Below are 16,679 nucleotides of genomic sequence, written 5' to 3'. Positions count from 1 at the left end.
AAATAAAGAGAAAATATACAGCACAATATCAGTATATATATAAGATTCATTTTTTTTTTCCCTTTAGGGTTATTGCTGGGGCTAGGTGTCAGCATTACAAATCCACTGCTCCTGGTGGCCATTTTTACCATTTTACCATTATATTGGATAGGAGAGAGAAATTGAGAGAGGAGGGGAAGGTAGAGTGGGAGAGCGAAAGATAGTCACCTGCAGACCTGTTTCACTGACCGTGAAGCACCCTCCCAGCAGGTAGGGAATGGAGGCTCCAACCCAGATCCATGCACCAGTCCTGGTGCTTTGAACTCTATGCATTTAACCAGCTGTGCCACCGCCTGGCCCCTATAAGATGCATCTTAAATGTTCATTACTTGTGGTTAGTGTTTCTTCTGGGTTATGTTTTGAAAGCACAACATGAAAGTCCTGTTTAAGTGATAGTCTCTTGATAACTTTTCTTCATACAGGACAGGATTTCTGCACCAAGTGCACTGTTTAAATTGAAAAATTAACCCCCAATTTATATTTTCATGCTGATGCCTATGCCTTAACATTTGTTGTCACTCTGTTACTATGTGGTCTAGATGTTAGCTTACAGAGCCTCAACCCAGCAGAAAGATTCTAATAGCGCTATTGCTCTACTGTCATTCCCTATCATCATTAGACTCCATGAGGCGTTCAGTCAGCTGTCCTCGATCCATCTCTGCTCAGTCACCTACCAGTGCAGACATTCGTCCCTTTTCTGCTCAACAGATGTTCTCAGTAACCCGGCCAATGTCAGCATCTAGGTCACATTCTTTAAGCCGCACTTCCTCCTACCTAAAGAATCTGCCCCACACCAATGATGCCAATTCTACGAATCCTCAAATGGTAAGTCATGTTTTTGCTCTTTTGAGATGACAAGGATCACTGTACTCACGATGTTAATTGGCAGTGGATGAACTAGGGAGAGGATAACTTTTTTAATATTTATTTATTTGTTTGTTCCCTTTTGTTGCCCTTGTTGCTTTCTTGTTGTGGTTATTGTTGTTGTTATTGATGTCATTGTTGTTGGATAGGACAGAGAGAAATGGAGAGAGAAGGGGAAGACAGAGGGGGGAGAGAAAGATAGACACCTGCAGACCTGCTTCACCGCCTATGAAGCCACTTCCCTGCAGGTGGGGAGCCGGGGGCTCGAACAGGGATCCTTATATGGTCCTTGCGCTTCGTGCCACGTGTGTTCAGCCCACTGCGCTACCACCTGACTCCTGGGAGAAGATAAATTTAACCATCACACCCTTTTCTATAATTCAGCTTAATTCCCTAGAATTTTGGATGATTCTTCAATAGAATAATAATGAAAATAATAGATAACTTAATGTGAACTCTTAAAAGGTCAAACTTTATTATAAGACAGAATTCAAGGATGGACACTAAGAAGAGCATTTTATTTTGCACGAGCTGATGGAGTCAATTAATTTTAGTGAAAATAATCTGTGTAAGCCTGTGCCATGGGGGTGTATTATATGGAATAGTTGAAATTTGGGGGAAATTTGTTACATGTAAGTTGTTTCCTAATGGAATTATTGATAAATAGGTTAAACATGCATCAATACATTGTGCATAATATTTTTTAAATATTAAATCAACGTATCATGTCTTCCCATTATAAATCCCAGAGTTTGTATGTTGAGGATATCAGTGAATTTATTTTGGAGTGTTTCATTTTTTTTTTAAGACTTTAAAAAAATTTATTTATTTTCCCTTTTTGTTGCACTTTTTTTTATTGTTGTAGTTATTGTTGTTGCTATTTATGTTGTCGTTGTTAGGACAGAGAGAAATGGAGAGGAGGGGAGACAGAAAGGAAGAGAGAAAGATAGACAGACACCTGCAGACCTGCTTCACCGCCTGTAAAGCAACTCCCCTATAGTGGGGGAGTGGGGGGCTCGAACCGGGATCCTACACCTGTCCTTGTGCTTCGCGCCACATGTGCTTAACCCGTTGTGCTACCTCCTGACTCCTGTGAGTGTTTCTTATAGATGCTCAGCTGGACAGATCTAAGAATCTTCACACAGACCAGAGAGTTATTTTATTTAATGTGGATAGTGTTTCCAAATGGAAGAGACTGAGTATAAGTGAAGGAATTTCATTTGGTAACTGATTTAAAAAAAAAATTTATATTTATTTTATTTCATTCTCATTTTATGCCATAGTATATGAACCCAACATACCATACATGTGTGATCTAGTCAAGCTGCCTCTCCAGCCCAATTTTTAAATTTTTTATTAGTGATTTAGCAGTGATTTTTTTTTCTAATCATGAATTTCATAAGACATCTATTCCCTTTTTAAAAAGTAAAAACTGCTTTATTTGCAACACGCGTACACACAGCATAAAACTGACCAAGATATCTTTCTAAGGACATACTGGGTTGTCAGGCAAATGATGACACATTTTTGCATAGAAAACCAAAAAAATACGTCGTGACTTTTCAACAACTCCACATATGTATATATACATATAAAATATAATTATTTTAGTACTTTGAGCTAAAGTAAAACTATGTGAAAGATACTCATGGAAAATCATTAAGCATTGATTCCTAAGTAATCCTAAGAATGAATGTAAAAAGAAAGACAGAAAGAAACATTTTTTTCTTTCTTCATTGTTTCTTCTCCAATTAAAATTCTATCATTTTTACCATGTATAAACTATTGTATTTACTGGCGACTGTAAAACACTAATCCCCCAATAAAGGAAAAAAATGTTAAAAAATAAATTTAAAAAATTCTATCATTTTTACCTAGAAATATCTTTCAGATTTTAGTGGCACAGTGAAATAAGACCCTCTCCAAATATCTGTATTCTTTCAAATTTAAGAGTGAGTCTTTGCGGCAACTGAGAACAAAAGAAGAAGAAGAAGATCTTACAGGCCAGACCTTGTTAGTTCTCAAAGACATGAAGATCCGGTTTCCAGGAAAATCAGATGCAGAATCAGAATTTCTGGTAGAAGATGTGAGTATTTGTTAAATATAAAATTCTAAGGAATTCATACCTTATTTTTCTTCTTAAATTATATTTGAATTTGTTTCCTAATGGCATAGCAAACTTAATTTCTTTTCAACCTCCACAAATTTAAGAAAATGCAGGTGTTAGTTTAATGGTTATTATTCATGCAGAGTGAGAGCACCTTTCTATTCAGCAAGGCGAAATACATTTCAGTGTGTAGTCTATTTAGTTATACAACTGCTTCATCAAGTGACAATAATTAGTACTAAACCATCATCATTCTTAATGATTAAAGAAAGAACAAGATACATTTTTAATATAAGTATTTAGAAAGCTGTCATACAGAATGGGCTATCATGAAAAAGTGGAACTCTGGGAATATTATGTCAAGCATATTTGAATGTGACCCCTTGAATGCTTTAGGCAGAATTTTGCAGTGGGTTATCTTGTGCATGTGTATTGTGTTACACATACATTTACACCACCCAGTGGAACATTCTGAAATGGCAAAGTATAAAATTCTACATTGCAGTCTGTGACTTACTCCTAATTTAGAAAGGCCTGTCATTTTATTATTTTCCGGTTCTGTTCACTCAAGGTTCACTCAAGGTTCTGTTTCTTCAATCAGGATTCTGTTTCATCATTCGAACAGCTTTTTTACATTGTCCTTTAGAGAGCCTGAGAGTAGAATGTTTTCTGGTTTCCCTGTATTTTTTTTTCCCTCCAGAGAAGGCACCATCTAGTGGCCAGTGGTAGGATAAAGTCACAACTGCTGACTTTCTTTTCCATTTTAATATTACTTTAGACTCATGAAAGCAGGTGTTTAGATACAAGCAGAAAATAATAAAAAATACTTTCACAGTTAAAAAAAATAAACAGTACAGGTTTATATCTTGATATAAAGATGCCAATTTAGACATTATGTTAATAATGTCTGCTAAAAAGCAAACTATTTCATTTGCAATTGAACTGTTCTTTGTTAAATCAAAAGAAAAGGAAGAAAATGATGTGATATATAAAGAATTATGTTAAGTGTGCTTTTCTTTGCATATGTTGTCTTATTCCATCAAGTTCTCGTCTAAAGAAAACAATTGCAGGTACCAGACATTTTACTTAAATTTCTTAGAGAGATTAATTATATATCCCCCTTTTTTTCTTTGCCACCAGGGTTATCGATGGGGCTCAGTGCTTTCACTACAAGTTCACTGCTCCTGTGGCTATTTATTTTGTTTATTTTGGATAGGGCTGAGAGAATTGAGAGGGGAGGGGAAGATAGAGAGGGAGAGAGAAAGATAGTCACCTGCAGACCTGCTTCACCTCTTATGAAGCGACCCCCTTGCAGGTGGGGAGCCAGTGGCTTGAACCGAGATCCTTGTGTGGGTCCTTGTGCTTCTTACCATGTGCGCTTAACTCAGTGTGTCATTGCCCAGTCCCCTGTGTAAGAAAATTAGATAATCAGAGACAGAACTGTATTTGTGGCTAATATCATTGTTCACTAAAGAATATGTATCTACGAAGAATAGATATATATCCTTATATATTCATATATATATCATACAGGACAGCTAGTAGCTTGATACATGTTTATTATCAAACATTTTAACCTGATTGTTATAGTACATATGACAAGTATATGTATTCAGAATCTTTGATTGATATGCACAAAAAACAGTCATAGGATAATAGAATCCTAGTTTTATATAAGCTATATTCTAATGAAGTACTAATATCCTGACAGCATGAGTGATGTGATAAAAGTTACTCTTGAAATTAAGATGGATGTATCACTGTATATATATATAGAGAGAGAGACATAGATATTGATATTTGACTTTTATTCATTTGTGATTATGTGCCTGATGGAACAAAAAGAGATAGTTCTTGATTGAGATAGCCTTTTTTTATCATTATTGGAAATCATTGCACACATACATATTTTTATTAAAGTAGCAGTATTATACTGCTTTTATTTCACAATAGAATTAACATTGTTTTCAACCCATTTGTTTGCTTTTGAGGAAAATTCTGAATTCCATTTCTTAACTTTCTCCTTCAAAACAGATCATTGATAACTGGAAATACCATAAAACAAAAGTGGCTTCATATTGGCTGATAAAATTGGACTCTGTGAAACAACGAAAAGTGAGTAATGCCCTCAAGCAGGTTTGCCTTTTTGTATTGTTTATTAAATTAGGACTAGTAAGCCAAATTCACAGTCAAACTGTACATATCCATTTGATCCTCTCCTGAGCGGGTATCTGCTGTATACATATTAGGTGTCAGGCACGTTCTAGACTCAGAGGATAAAAAAGGTAGATTAAAAAACATCATCTCTTCTTTAAATTTATTTTTATTTTATATTTATTGATTAAATTACCTGCTTTACTGCTTGTCAGGTGATCCCCCTTAGGTGGGGATCCATGGGGGCTCCAAGTGGGATCCTTACACTGGTCCTTGACGTTTAGCACCAAGTGCACTTAACCTGATGTGCTACCACCCAGCTCTCCAAAACATCCTCTTTTTTTTTTTTTTTTCCTCCAGGGTTATTGCTGGGCTCGGTGCCTGCACCATGAATCCACCGCTCCTGGAGGCCATTTTTTCCCCTTTTTGTTGCCCTAGTTGTTGCAGCCTCATTGCGGTTATTATTGCCATTGTTGACGTTGCTTTGTTGTTGGGTAGGACAGAGAGAAATGGAGAGAGGAGGGGAAGACAGAGAGAGAGGGGAGTGAAAGATAGACACCTGCAGACCTGCTTCACCGCCTGTGAAGCGACTCCCCTGCAGGTGGGGAGCCGGGGCTCGAACCGGGATCCTTACGCTGGTCCCTGCGCTCTGCGCCACGTGCGCTTAACCCACTGCGCCACCGCCCGACTCCCCAAAACATCCTCTTTAATAAAGCTTATGTTTTAGTTAAGGTTTGATAACAAATGTATAATAGAGTGTGAGATGGTACTAATGTTATAAAGATCACTAGACCAGGATTAGAAGATAAAGAAAAGGTATTATTTGTGCAAAGACGTAAATAAAATAAGACAATAAGAATAATATAGGTGCAATATATTAGAGAGAGGGACAAACAGATAAAAAGACTCTGAGGTAGAACTGACTTTTATGTGCCTGGAGACATGCAACATTTTAAAAAAAATTTATTTATTTCTTTTTTCCCCTACATTTTTATTAGTGACTGAGCAGAGAGTTTAATCAAATTATAAGCTTTTAGGAGTGTAATTTCACACTCATACATGGTAAATGCTAAGTTACCACAAAGTTTTGTGCTCCCTTACACCCTTAGTTTTTAGGGAGTTTGATTTTTTTTTTTTAAACTTAGAGAGAGGGAGACAGAGACGGAGAGGGAGAGGGGCAGGGGGTGGAGATATGTCACAGCACTGAAGCTTCCTTTGGTGTGGTGGGGGGACAGGCTTGAATCTGGGTTGAACACGTGGCGAAAGCAGAACACTTTTTAGATTTTCTTCTTATCGAAGGGGTTAATGCTTGACTACCTTCATTGACACATGCCTACAATTTCATTATGTATCCGACCCCCCCCCCCCCAATTTTTCTTCCTCTCTTCCTTCCCCCCTCCCTCATCAGAGTCCATTGCTTTGGTGCAATCCACCATGTCTGGTCTGTGTTTCACTTTGTGTTCTCTCTTCCCTGTCCCTATTTAAGTCCCGCTAATAACTGAGACCATTTGATATTCATCTTTCTTTTTTGGCTTATCTTATTCAACATGATGTCCTCAAATTTCATCCAAGAGGAAGCAGCACACTATTCAAGTGAGCTATGTCACTGGCCTGGGTAATTGGATTGTGCTGATCAAGTGTGAACGATGCGGTAGTAAAGGCTGAAGCCGGATAGACAGAGAGCAGTCAGATTACTATTTTATAGGCCGTGAAAGAATGGGTTTTATCCTAAGTAATGGAAAGCCATTGGAAACTTTTGAGCACAAGAATTACATAGCCTGGTTTCTAATTTAAAAGCTATGGTAAATTAATAAAATCATGAGCATCTTTTTGTGGAGAATAGAGTTGGAGGGCCGGGGTTATGGCAGAATTGAAGTAGAGGTCAGCTCGGCGACTTCTCTTGCTTAGCTAGGTAGTTGAAGAAGCCGAGGTCTGTTGTTACTATTGCTGTTTTAATTTGATTTGCTTTTGGGTATGCAAAGGAATTTTGTTGTAAATGGAAAATGAAATGAAGTTGAAGAGGATGTGGATTAATGTGTTTTAAAAAGGTTCTTTATTAGTGATTTAATAATTATTAACAAGTTTGTAAGATAAAAAGTGAATAATTCATACAGTTCCTGCTACCAGAATTCCATTTCCCATCCCCTCCACTAGAAGCTTCCCTATTCTTTTTTTTTTATTGTTGTTGTGGTTATTATTGTTGTTGTTATTATGTCGTCATTGTTGGATAGGTCAGAGAGAAATGGAGAGAGGAGGGGAAGACAGAGAGGGGGAGAGAAAGACAGACACCTGCAGACCTGCTTCACCACCTGTGAAGCGACTCCCTTGCAGGTGGGGAGCGGGGGCCTCGAACCGGGATCCTTTTGCTGGTCCTTGCGCTTAACCCACTGCACTACCATCGACTCCCAAGCTTCCCTATTCTTTACCCCTCTGGAAATATGGACCAAAATTCTTTATGGGGTGCAGAAGGTGGAAGATTTGGCCTCTGTAATTGTTTCTCCACCGGACATGGGAATTGGCAGGTGGATCCATATCCCCAGCCTGTTTCTATCTTTCCCTATTTGGGTAGGGCTCTGAAGAGGTGAGATTTTAGGAAACATTGATGAGGTCATCTTCCCAGGGAAGTCAGGATAGAAACCTAGTAGTGTTTACAACTTGGTGTCTGAAAGGCAGTAAGATACAAAGCAGGACCAATTATTTAATAAACAGGAACCCACAGATAGGAATAGAGCAGATGAAATTAGGGGACTTCATATGGAAAGAAAGTAGGGAGTCTGTTCCAAGGGCCCCATGTCTTTAGTAAGAAGTGTGGCCTTTCTGGTGTTACTATGTGATTTATGTGCTGCAAATTTTTGTTTTGAGAGAGAGAGAAAAGAAAGAGCATCATCCTAGTTAAGCCAGAGCTGAGCAGTACACTGGTATAATAAATAAAATAAAGTATTACAGAGAGTATAAGGGCTTGAGTAAAACCATGGTTCTGATTCAAATAATGTCTTAATCAAGGTCACAGCCTATGATCTGCGCTCTCCCTGCTACTGCCAGCTTCACTATACCCTCTTCAACATCATACATAGATCTTAACCTGAGGTGTAGCACACAGTGAAGCCATGTGACATGTGAGCTAAACATACATTAGTACAATTAGCCCAACTTTACTAATCATGAGTGAAAAATACAAGCATAAGTTGCCCTTGAGTGCATGGTAACTTAGAGACCATGAGTCTGTCAACTTTCAAAAGTTGTTTTCCAGGGCTGGGATGTTAGCAAAATGCTTATGCAAAAAAAAGGCTTTCATGTCTAAAGCACTGGGAAATCCCAGGTTCAGTCCCTGGCACTGCACTTCAATACCCTGGCCAGAGCTGAGCAGTGTTCTCATAAAACAAAGAAATGAAGACAAAAGTCATTTTTCACAAACTGGGAGGCAGTTGGGATTCAGAGTAACAAATGCCAATTGTGTGTCCCTCTTATTAGCACAGAGGGTTCCCTCCAGATGTGAGTGGCCCTAAGTTTTGCTCTCCACGAGTCACTGATTTGTCTGGCACTAACTTCCTTTATCGAGTCCGCTGAAATAAAAAGACTGAATTATTTATTCTGTCTGTAGACACTTCTGTAGTCATGTATATGGTCTTTCTTTTTAAAGACAGAGACAAGGAGGTGGGTGTGGGGGAGGGAAGGAGAAAGAGAGAAAGAAAGGGGGAGGGGAGGGAAAAGGAGAGGGAGAAAGAGAAAGAGAAAGCGAGAAAGAGAAAGAGAAACAGAGAGAGGTGGAGCGAGAGACACTGACCAAGACCATACAACTAAAACACCTCTCAGTGTGATGAGGGCTGGGCTCAAACCTAGGTTGTGCACATGCCAAAGCGATGAGCTATTTACATGGCTATTTTGCTGGCACAAAAATATTCTTTATCTGTTATGCTAATGCAGGGTCAGTTTAAGGAATATTTGGAATATGCTTATTGTAACTGAGGAACGAAACATTTAATTTAGTTGCAGATGTATAGCCAGGAGAATGACCAAAGGTAGCCTTCTAAATACTTTCTTAGGTAAGAACTTTCTCTGTTACCTTCCTGATGAAAAATTTTACCAGAGAATTTTAAGTGTTGTTGTGCGCGGGCCATGGAGAAGAGAGAGAGGGGGTCCGGAGCGAAGAGGAAACACAAATCTTTATTTGCGCTGGCACCTCAGAGTTGGGTGCTAGAGAGGCAGGTTGGGCCACGTGGAGGTAGCGAAAATGGCCGCCTCACGCAGTAACCTTTCCTGCATCTGAACACTGGAGTGAAGCGCTGGCAAGAGAGCAAGGTGCAGAAAAAGAAGGGCTTTTATAGGAGCAGCTTTCACAAGAATGGGAAGGGGGAGGAGTAACCATAGCACTCCAGGATAGGATAATAACTCTCGTGAAAATGGGAAGGGGGAAGAGTGACCAAAACATTCCAAATATCACGGGGAAATAGACAATGCCCTGAGGGCACAACATGGCTGAACAGGCACTCCGAGAATGTCCCAACTCTCGAGGGAACTAGCAGTAGCCTGAGGGGACAACATGGCAGATGTGACTGCATGGGCACAATTTCCCAGCATTTAAGAATGTCCACTATGGTCAACATTGCCTTGGTCACTCCAGAGAGAGGCACCTCTGTCATTTTTTTCCATTTTATATGCCATCTTAAAAACAATCTAGAGCCTATACTAAACAAACAAGTAATATAGTAACATATATTGTCCCATTTAAAGTTATTGGGAAGTCAGAAGTTGTGAGGTATTTTTTCTATGCAAAAATGTGTCATGACTTTTCCAACAACCCAATACCTGTGAATATACCAGATTTTGAAGAAGCTGTATCTAGCATTAAATTTATAAAACTAGTTACTGAATTACTGAGATAATTTATTTCTGGAAGGTAGACTTACCGAGCCAGAGGAAGGCAAATGGTGGCATTTGCTGTCACTTCTTTTGTTCTATTTTTTTTTCTGAGGTAAAATAATTTTTAAAAAATGGAAGAATGACTGGGCAACACAGGTATTTCCGTGAACCCTGCCTGGTTTTCCTCAAAATCAGATATTACTGCAGTCGGGCAGTAGTGCAATGTGGCGCGAAGCGAAAGGACTGGCGTTAAGGATCCCAGTTCAAGCCCGCGACTCCCCACCTGTAGGGGGGTCACTTCACAGCTGGTGAAGCAGGTCTGCAAGTGTCTCTCTTTCTCTCCCCCTCTCTGTCTTCCCCTCCTCTCTCCATTTCTCTCTGTTCTATACAACAGCGATGACAACAATAATAACTACAACAGTAAAACAAGGGCAACAAAAGGGAATAAAAATATGTTTTTAAAAATCAGATATTACTATTCCCAATTTGGAAGTTTTTAATTGAGAAAGTATTTAGGAAGTTGTATCTGATTTGTCCAGACCCACATTGTCAAACAGTAGCCATTAGATATATTTGCAGGTAAATTTTAATCGATTAAAATTGAAAGCTCAGTTAGTTCTTTGCAATAATCACATTCTAGTTCTGATGATACTTTGTACTCAGTTGTAATTATGATCTGCCCTGAGAGGTTTCTGTATTTCTAACTCTCTGAAAGCCAAGGGGTGTGTCTTACATTGTAGTTATATGTAGGAGGCTATAAGCAATTGTTTTTATAAATGATTGTTGAGTGACTCAAGCTAGACTCTTATGAACTTTGTCAATAGTAAGCTAGCCGTGTCTTTCTGTATACTCTTCTCTGTGCTGGTGATAAGCTTTATTTGAACAGTAACACCAAATTAAGATGAATACTATTTTAATATTATTAATTATAATTATAATTATTAATACTATTTTTCTATTAATATTATTGCTTTTCTTTTATCAGTTTGATACGAGAAGATCTGGTAAACATTGTATGGGATAATCAGATGATGTGGGTGAATTATAATTACATTTGTGAATTGGAAGACATAATGTATTTCACAGGTTAGGGTTATTATGCTCATAAATCAGTTATGATCATAAATTTCCAGTAAAAATAAATAGTTGCTTATACATTTACTCACAGCTACTTACACCAGTATATCTACTTCTCTTGTGCTAATTTACTCTAAGGGTGTTTACAGAGAGTTATCTTTGTGCACTTGATGTGTCACCACAATTCTGAACTTAAAATGCGCTGTTACACTGAGGTAGGAGTACGCTAACGTGAGGGGCATCCTAGGCATTACAATTTCTTTCTTTTTTTTAGAATTTAATTTTTTTTAAAAAAATTTATTTATAAAAAGGAAACACTGACAAAAACCATAGTTTAAGAGGGTTACAACTCCACACAATTCCCACCACCAGAATTCAATATCCCCTCCCCTCCCCTGATAGCTTTCCTGTTCTTTATCCCTCTGGGAGTATGGAGCCAGGGTCATTATGGGGTGCAGAAGGTGGAAGGTTTGGCTTCTGTAATTGCTTCCCAGCTCAACATGGGCGTTGACAGGTCGAGCCATACTCCCAGCCTGTCTCTCTCTTTCCCTAGTGGGGCGTAGTCAGGTGTGCTGTCCTGATCTGTTACTGCTTCTGTTTTAGCCTGAGCACAAAGGTGCTTGTGAACAGTACGGAGATATCCCATTGCTATAGTAAAACTTGTAAAAATTCCCATAGTTTCCACTATCCAAGAAATTGCAGTTATTCTTCTCTAATGTAGATAGTTCTGTTTTTGGCAGAAGAATTCATAGTTTAAATGCTGGCTGGTTGTCCCGTCCCGTGGGACCTTCAACGTGGGTTAACCTAGGAGAGGGAGTGAGGACAAGGAAAGAAGGGAAAGGGAAGGGGACAAGACACACGAGAGTAATGAGACAAGTCAAGATTCTGATCAAGTCTGTTTATTAGCACCAAAGATGCTGTTTTTAAGGCTGGGGTAAGGGGGGGGGAGGTTAGCAGCTGGGGACTGTTGTTTGAAGTGGTGTGTTGTCATGGTAATCAGCCTTTATCTGGAAGGTCCTGGGTGATTCATGGGGAAGTGGAATTGGGAGACAGGAACTTATCTTGTCTGTGAACAAATACTCTAAGGTGTAAAGAAGCAGGAACTTAACTTTTTTAAAAAAAAATTTATTTTTTAATTTTTATATTTATTTATTTATTCCCTTTTGTTGTCCTTGTTGTTTTATTGTTGTAGTTATTATTGATGTCATCGTTGTTGGATAGGACAGAGAGAAATGGAGAGAGGAGGGGAAGACAGAGAGGGGGAGTGAAAGACAGACACCTGCAGACCTGCTTCACCGCCTGTGAAGCGACTCCCCTGCAGGTGGGGAGCTGGGGGCTCAAACCGGGATCCTTCCTCCGGTCCTTGTGCTTTGCGCCACCTGTGCTTAAGCCGCTGCACTACTGCCCGACTCCCAGGAACTTAACTTTTAAGCAAGGCCGTCTGTGAACAAAGACTGTGGTCATGCCAGTAGCAACCTTGAGGGCACATGTGGCTCCCCGCCACTGGTATTACCTAAAGCACGCTCATTTTGCAAGTTTGCCTACTTTTTTGGAGGCCGTGAAAGGTGCTGAGAGGTACTAGGCCTGAGTTCTGATTAGCAGGAAAATCCCCGAAATTGCACATGCAAGTTGTTTGTTGCACTTTGTTTTTTTTCTATAGACATGATCACTGTTTCATTTTCTGTCTTCTACTCTTCCCTTTGTTTTTACACCAGAGCGCTGCTCGGCTCTGGTTTAAGGTGGTAAGGGAGATTGAACCTGGGACTTTGGAACCTCAGGAACTTTGCATAACCATCAGGTGGTCTACCCCAGCCTACTCTTCCGTTTTTTTAAAAAGGTTTTTCCCAAACACTAATTTCTCAGATTTATGTGAAGGGTGAAAGCACTTCCAGGAAAAGAAGCAAGAGCCAGCATGCTTCATTAGTTTTGGCTATGTGATGATGTTCTTCCATTTACTTCAAGAGTAATAGAAGATCTACTTTGAGGATACTATTTAAATGCTGAAAAAACAATTATTATAATTTTTAAAAGCATTTTAATACTTTCTTTTGTCTCTTCAATATATTACTAATGTATCTATGAGAGAAAGAGGGGATTTGAGATGGAAGGAGATAGAGAGGGACTGCCTTATTTAGAACCTCACTGTCATGTGTACCAAGGCTCTTCATTCAGTCTCCTATGTCTGACCATTGAGGTAGTTTCTAGTATTTTGTAATTACAAATGCTGTGATGAATTACCTTAGACATTTATGTTTAGTTTCTTCAAAGAATGCACTCATGGTGAATTTCTAGAAGTTTGCTAGATAACTGCTAAATTCCTTTTTGCAGATGTGGTATCATTTGCTTTCCGAGGACCTCAACAACAGATTATAATATCAAGTTTTTAAATCTTTGCCAGACTGAAGGAGAAGTGACATTTCAGTATAGTTTTAATTGAAACTTTACTTATCTCATTTAAAAACTTAACACGACTAATTTAATGACTTCTTTCAAATCATATTCATACAGAAAAGCCTAACAGCTATCCACATTAAGAATGCAGTTCACCAAGCTAGCTAGCAATGGAGATATGGAACTCTAACATAAATCCATTTTGTAATTTGAATTTTTGCTTTATATTCTATATACTTATAGCACTAAAATCAATTAAATGAGATACTTGAAATCCACAAAAATTAGAATGTAGTTATTGTCTTGACCTCCCCCCATAGCTTATTTCAGGGGAAACTGGAGATAGAGGGATCAGAGAATGAATGACTGAGTGAATGAATGAATGAACCATTCTTTGCTCTAAGACAGTGTTAATAGAATATGTTGAAAAACACGGTGAACAATCTTATTATGTTGATATTAAAACAAATGGACGATATTAGATAATGGAAAGAGATACTCAACTTGGAGCCATAAGAACTTGGGTTAAAAATCGCCTCTGCTTCTTACTTGGAGAAGATGCCACCTTGGAACTTCTCTGAGATTGGTAACTTTAAGTATTGAATAGTTCATGCGAGAAAGTGGGACCATATAGAAAGATGCACTGGCCTTAGAATGTGTAAAATGCAGACTGTTTTTAACTTTCTTATTAGGGAGCCTCACGCCAGGCTGTCTCTTGAAGTGTTTTATGTATATGTTTGGAGCTGGGGTGTGCATTTTACCACACTTAGATTGACTTTTGTTTACTTATTCAGCTAGAGAAACAGAGAGACCACAGGATAGGAACTTTCTGTGTTGTGCTGCATTTGAACCTGGGTGAGCATATTAAGGCATACACCCTTCCTGAGGTGTCTGTCCAGTCCCTGAGATATTTTATTTTACTAAGAATTCACTGTGCATGCATTATTTTATGTTGAATGAATTATCTGTTGGGTGGATACACATTAATGATCTTTAGTGAATCTTAAATCTAAAGGTTAAGTACACTGGGAGTTATATACTGAAAATCCTCACCTGGTACTTTTATTTGATATAATCCCCCCCCCCCCCCTCTCCTTTCTCTCTCCTCTCTCTCTCTTAGATATTTTAGGTCTTTCCCCAGAAGCAGTTGCTTTATGGAGTTAGTGAATAATATGTAAGAACTATAAAAATATCATTGTGTTAGTGGGTTGCAAAAAATGCCAAATTTGCTGAAAATCTTTTTCTCTGATGTGATATCTAAGTATAATTTAAAATTGGAGGATGAAGAAGTTGTATTCTGTTTGCATATATTTTAGGGTTCCAGGAAATCCTTGTGTATCAAGTATTTTTTTTCTCTAAACAGCAATTTGATTTTAATATCTCCTTTACTTGTTCCTGCATACATTTTGATGTTATTTTCTCTCTTTTTTCATTTGGGCTGACATACATGCTGAACAGATCTGTTCGTTTTGCATCAGCAGAGATGCCTCTACCCTATAGCCATGGCTGCTGCATGCATCATTAGTACACCATGTAGTGATTTTAATGTTATTTCTAAACTTCCTTCACCTCATGCCATTACTTTAATTTAAGGCCAACCGCTCAGCCATATGGAGCCGTTTGTCATTCAACACCTTTGTGTTCTTGCAAAATATGAATTTGTCTGTGTGCTTTATGCCTTCAAATGCGCTATATTTCATAGGGAAATAGAAATATTTCCATTTTATTAATGTTTTCATTGACTGAATCTTCAATTTATTTTTTCCCCCCTTGGGGAACTGAATGCAGGGCTGAGGTGCTTTTAAACTTCCAGTGTCAGGGAATGGATATCTATATTCTATAAGTGAACCTTCCTTGAGTGCACAGACAAAACACAAAGGACACTTTACCAGCCACTTGTTTCTGTGTTTCACAGATTAGTCATCTGTCATCCATGTTCTCCTAATCCTAAAGCACCTAGAAATCTGGAGTAGCATTATAAAGAAAACCGGCACTGTTACTTTCTCCAGTCTGATTTCTTTTGCCTACTTATTCTCTGTCTTCCTAAAATTATTCAGAGACTGTTTTGCTAAAAGTACACTTGACCTCTCCCTCATCTACATAGCTTTTAAAACAAACTAGTTCTGTGAATGGAGAGGTGATTTAGTGACAGAACATAGGACTTGCATGCTTGAGGTTCTGAGTTCAATCCCTCACACTGCATAAGCCTCAGTGCTGCACTCCTCCCCCGCAGTCTCTATCTAACTCTCTCTATCTTATTAACAAATACTTTTTAAAATTCAACAAAGTAGTCTCTCCCTAGCCATGGTCCATGAAAAGGTAATGATATTATATCTTCCCTGGCATAAGAGGTAAAATCTCCTTTATTGGGGGAATTCACATGCATTTTTTTTTTCAAAGACCATCTTTGTTACATCCAGGAACCACATTATAAAACTGATTTTTTTTTTTTGCCAAATACATATTTTTGAGGTAGTAAGAGTTTATATTTTTGAGGTAGTAAGAACTTGTTTTTAATCAAATGTGAGTTCGAATATTAGACATTATTTTTTAAAAATTCATTCTAAATTAAGAATGAAACATACAGAGTAGTGACCGAGAGAGTCTCTAAGTTGACTATACCTGGTAGAATGATTAGAGAAGGAAGCAATAAATGTTAGTGTAGATATGCTTCTCTCTGGCTCTTACTCACTGTGGGCATTTGATCATTAATTAAGAAATAAATGGATAATCCACAGTATTTAATGTTTCTCACCTTAGAGTTGAATAATTATTTAATGATCTATATGAAATTAAATTAATGTGAAAATTTCCAGTATTTTTAGTACTTAGTTTCATTCTTCACGTAGAACTTTTGTTCTTGATATCAATGTATAGGCTACCTTGGCGACTCTGGAAATTCTTTCTTAGGTATGACTTTTGATTGTTTATTAGTTGCTACTCACTAATACACAGCAAAAAAAAAAAACCTGACTACTATTATTTACTACCATACATGTTTTTATTTTTATGTACATTTTCTATTGGGGGATTAATGCTTTACAGTCAACAGTCAGTACAGTAAGTTGTTGGTATATGTGTAAAATTTCTCACTTTTTTGCAAACACTCCAACTGTCCACTAGGTTCTCCTCTACCATCTTTCAGCAGGACCTGACCCCTGACCCCTAACCCCTGCCCTCTGGTCAG

At 38.2% G+C, this 16,679-nt stretch overlaps 1 protein-coding gene across 8 annotated transcripts in view; it reads left to right on the top strand.

The window, feature by feature from the left end:
* TTLL7 (tubulin tyrosine ligase like 7) overlaps positions 1 to 16,679 on the top strand; it is a 160,559-nt gene that overhangs the window by 104,718 nt on the left and 39,162 nt on the right. For all 8 annotated transcript variants that reach the window (XR_009552641.1, XM_060202248.1, XM_060202244.1 and 5 more), the window contains 3 exons: positions 659 to 864; positions 2,855 to 2,989; positions 5,045 to 5,125. Coding sequence is in view for 7 of the 8 variants with exons in the window: in XM_060202248.1 (XP_060058231.1) it covers positions 659 to 864; positions 2,855 to 2,989; positions 5,045 to 5,125 (422 nt within the window). In the remaining variant the exon portion in view is untranslated. The remainder of the gene's footprint in view (positions 1 to 658; positions 865 to 2,854; positions 2,990 to 5,044; positions 5,126 to 16,679) is intronic.

The sequence above is a fragment of the Erinaceus europaeus genome, chromosome 11 (genome assembly GCF_950295315.1).
Source record: "Erinaceus europaeus chromosome 11, mEriEur2.1, whole genome shotgun sequence".
In the NCBI taxonomy this organism is placed as follows: Eukaryota; Metazoa; Chordata; class Mammalia; order Eulipotyphla; family Erinaceidae; genus Erinaceus; species Erinaceus europaeus.
This window is presented reverse-complemented; position numbering and strand designations above follow the sequence as displayed.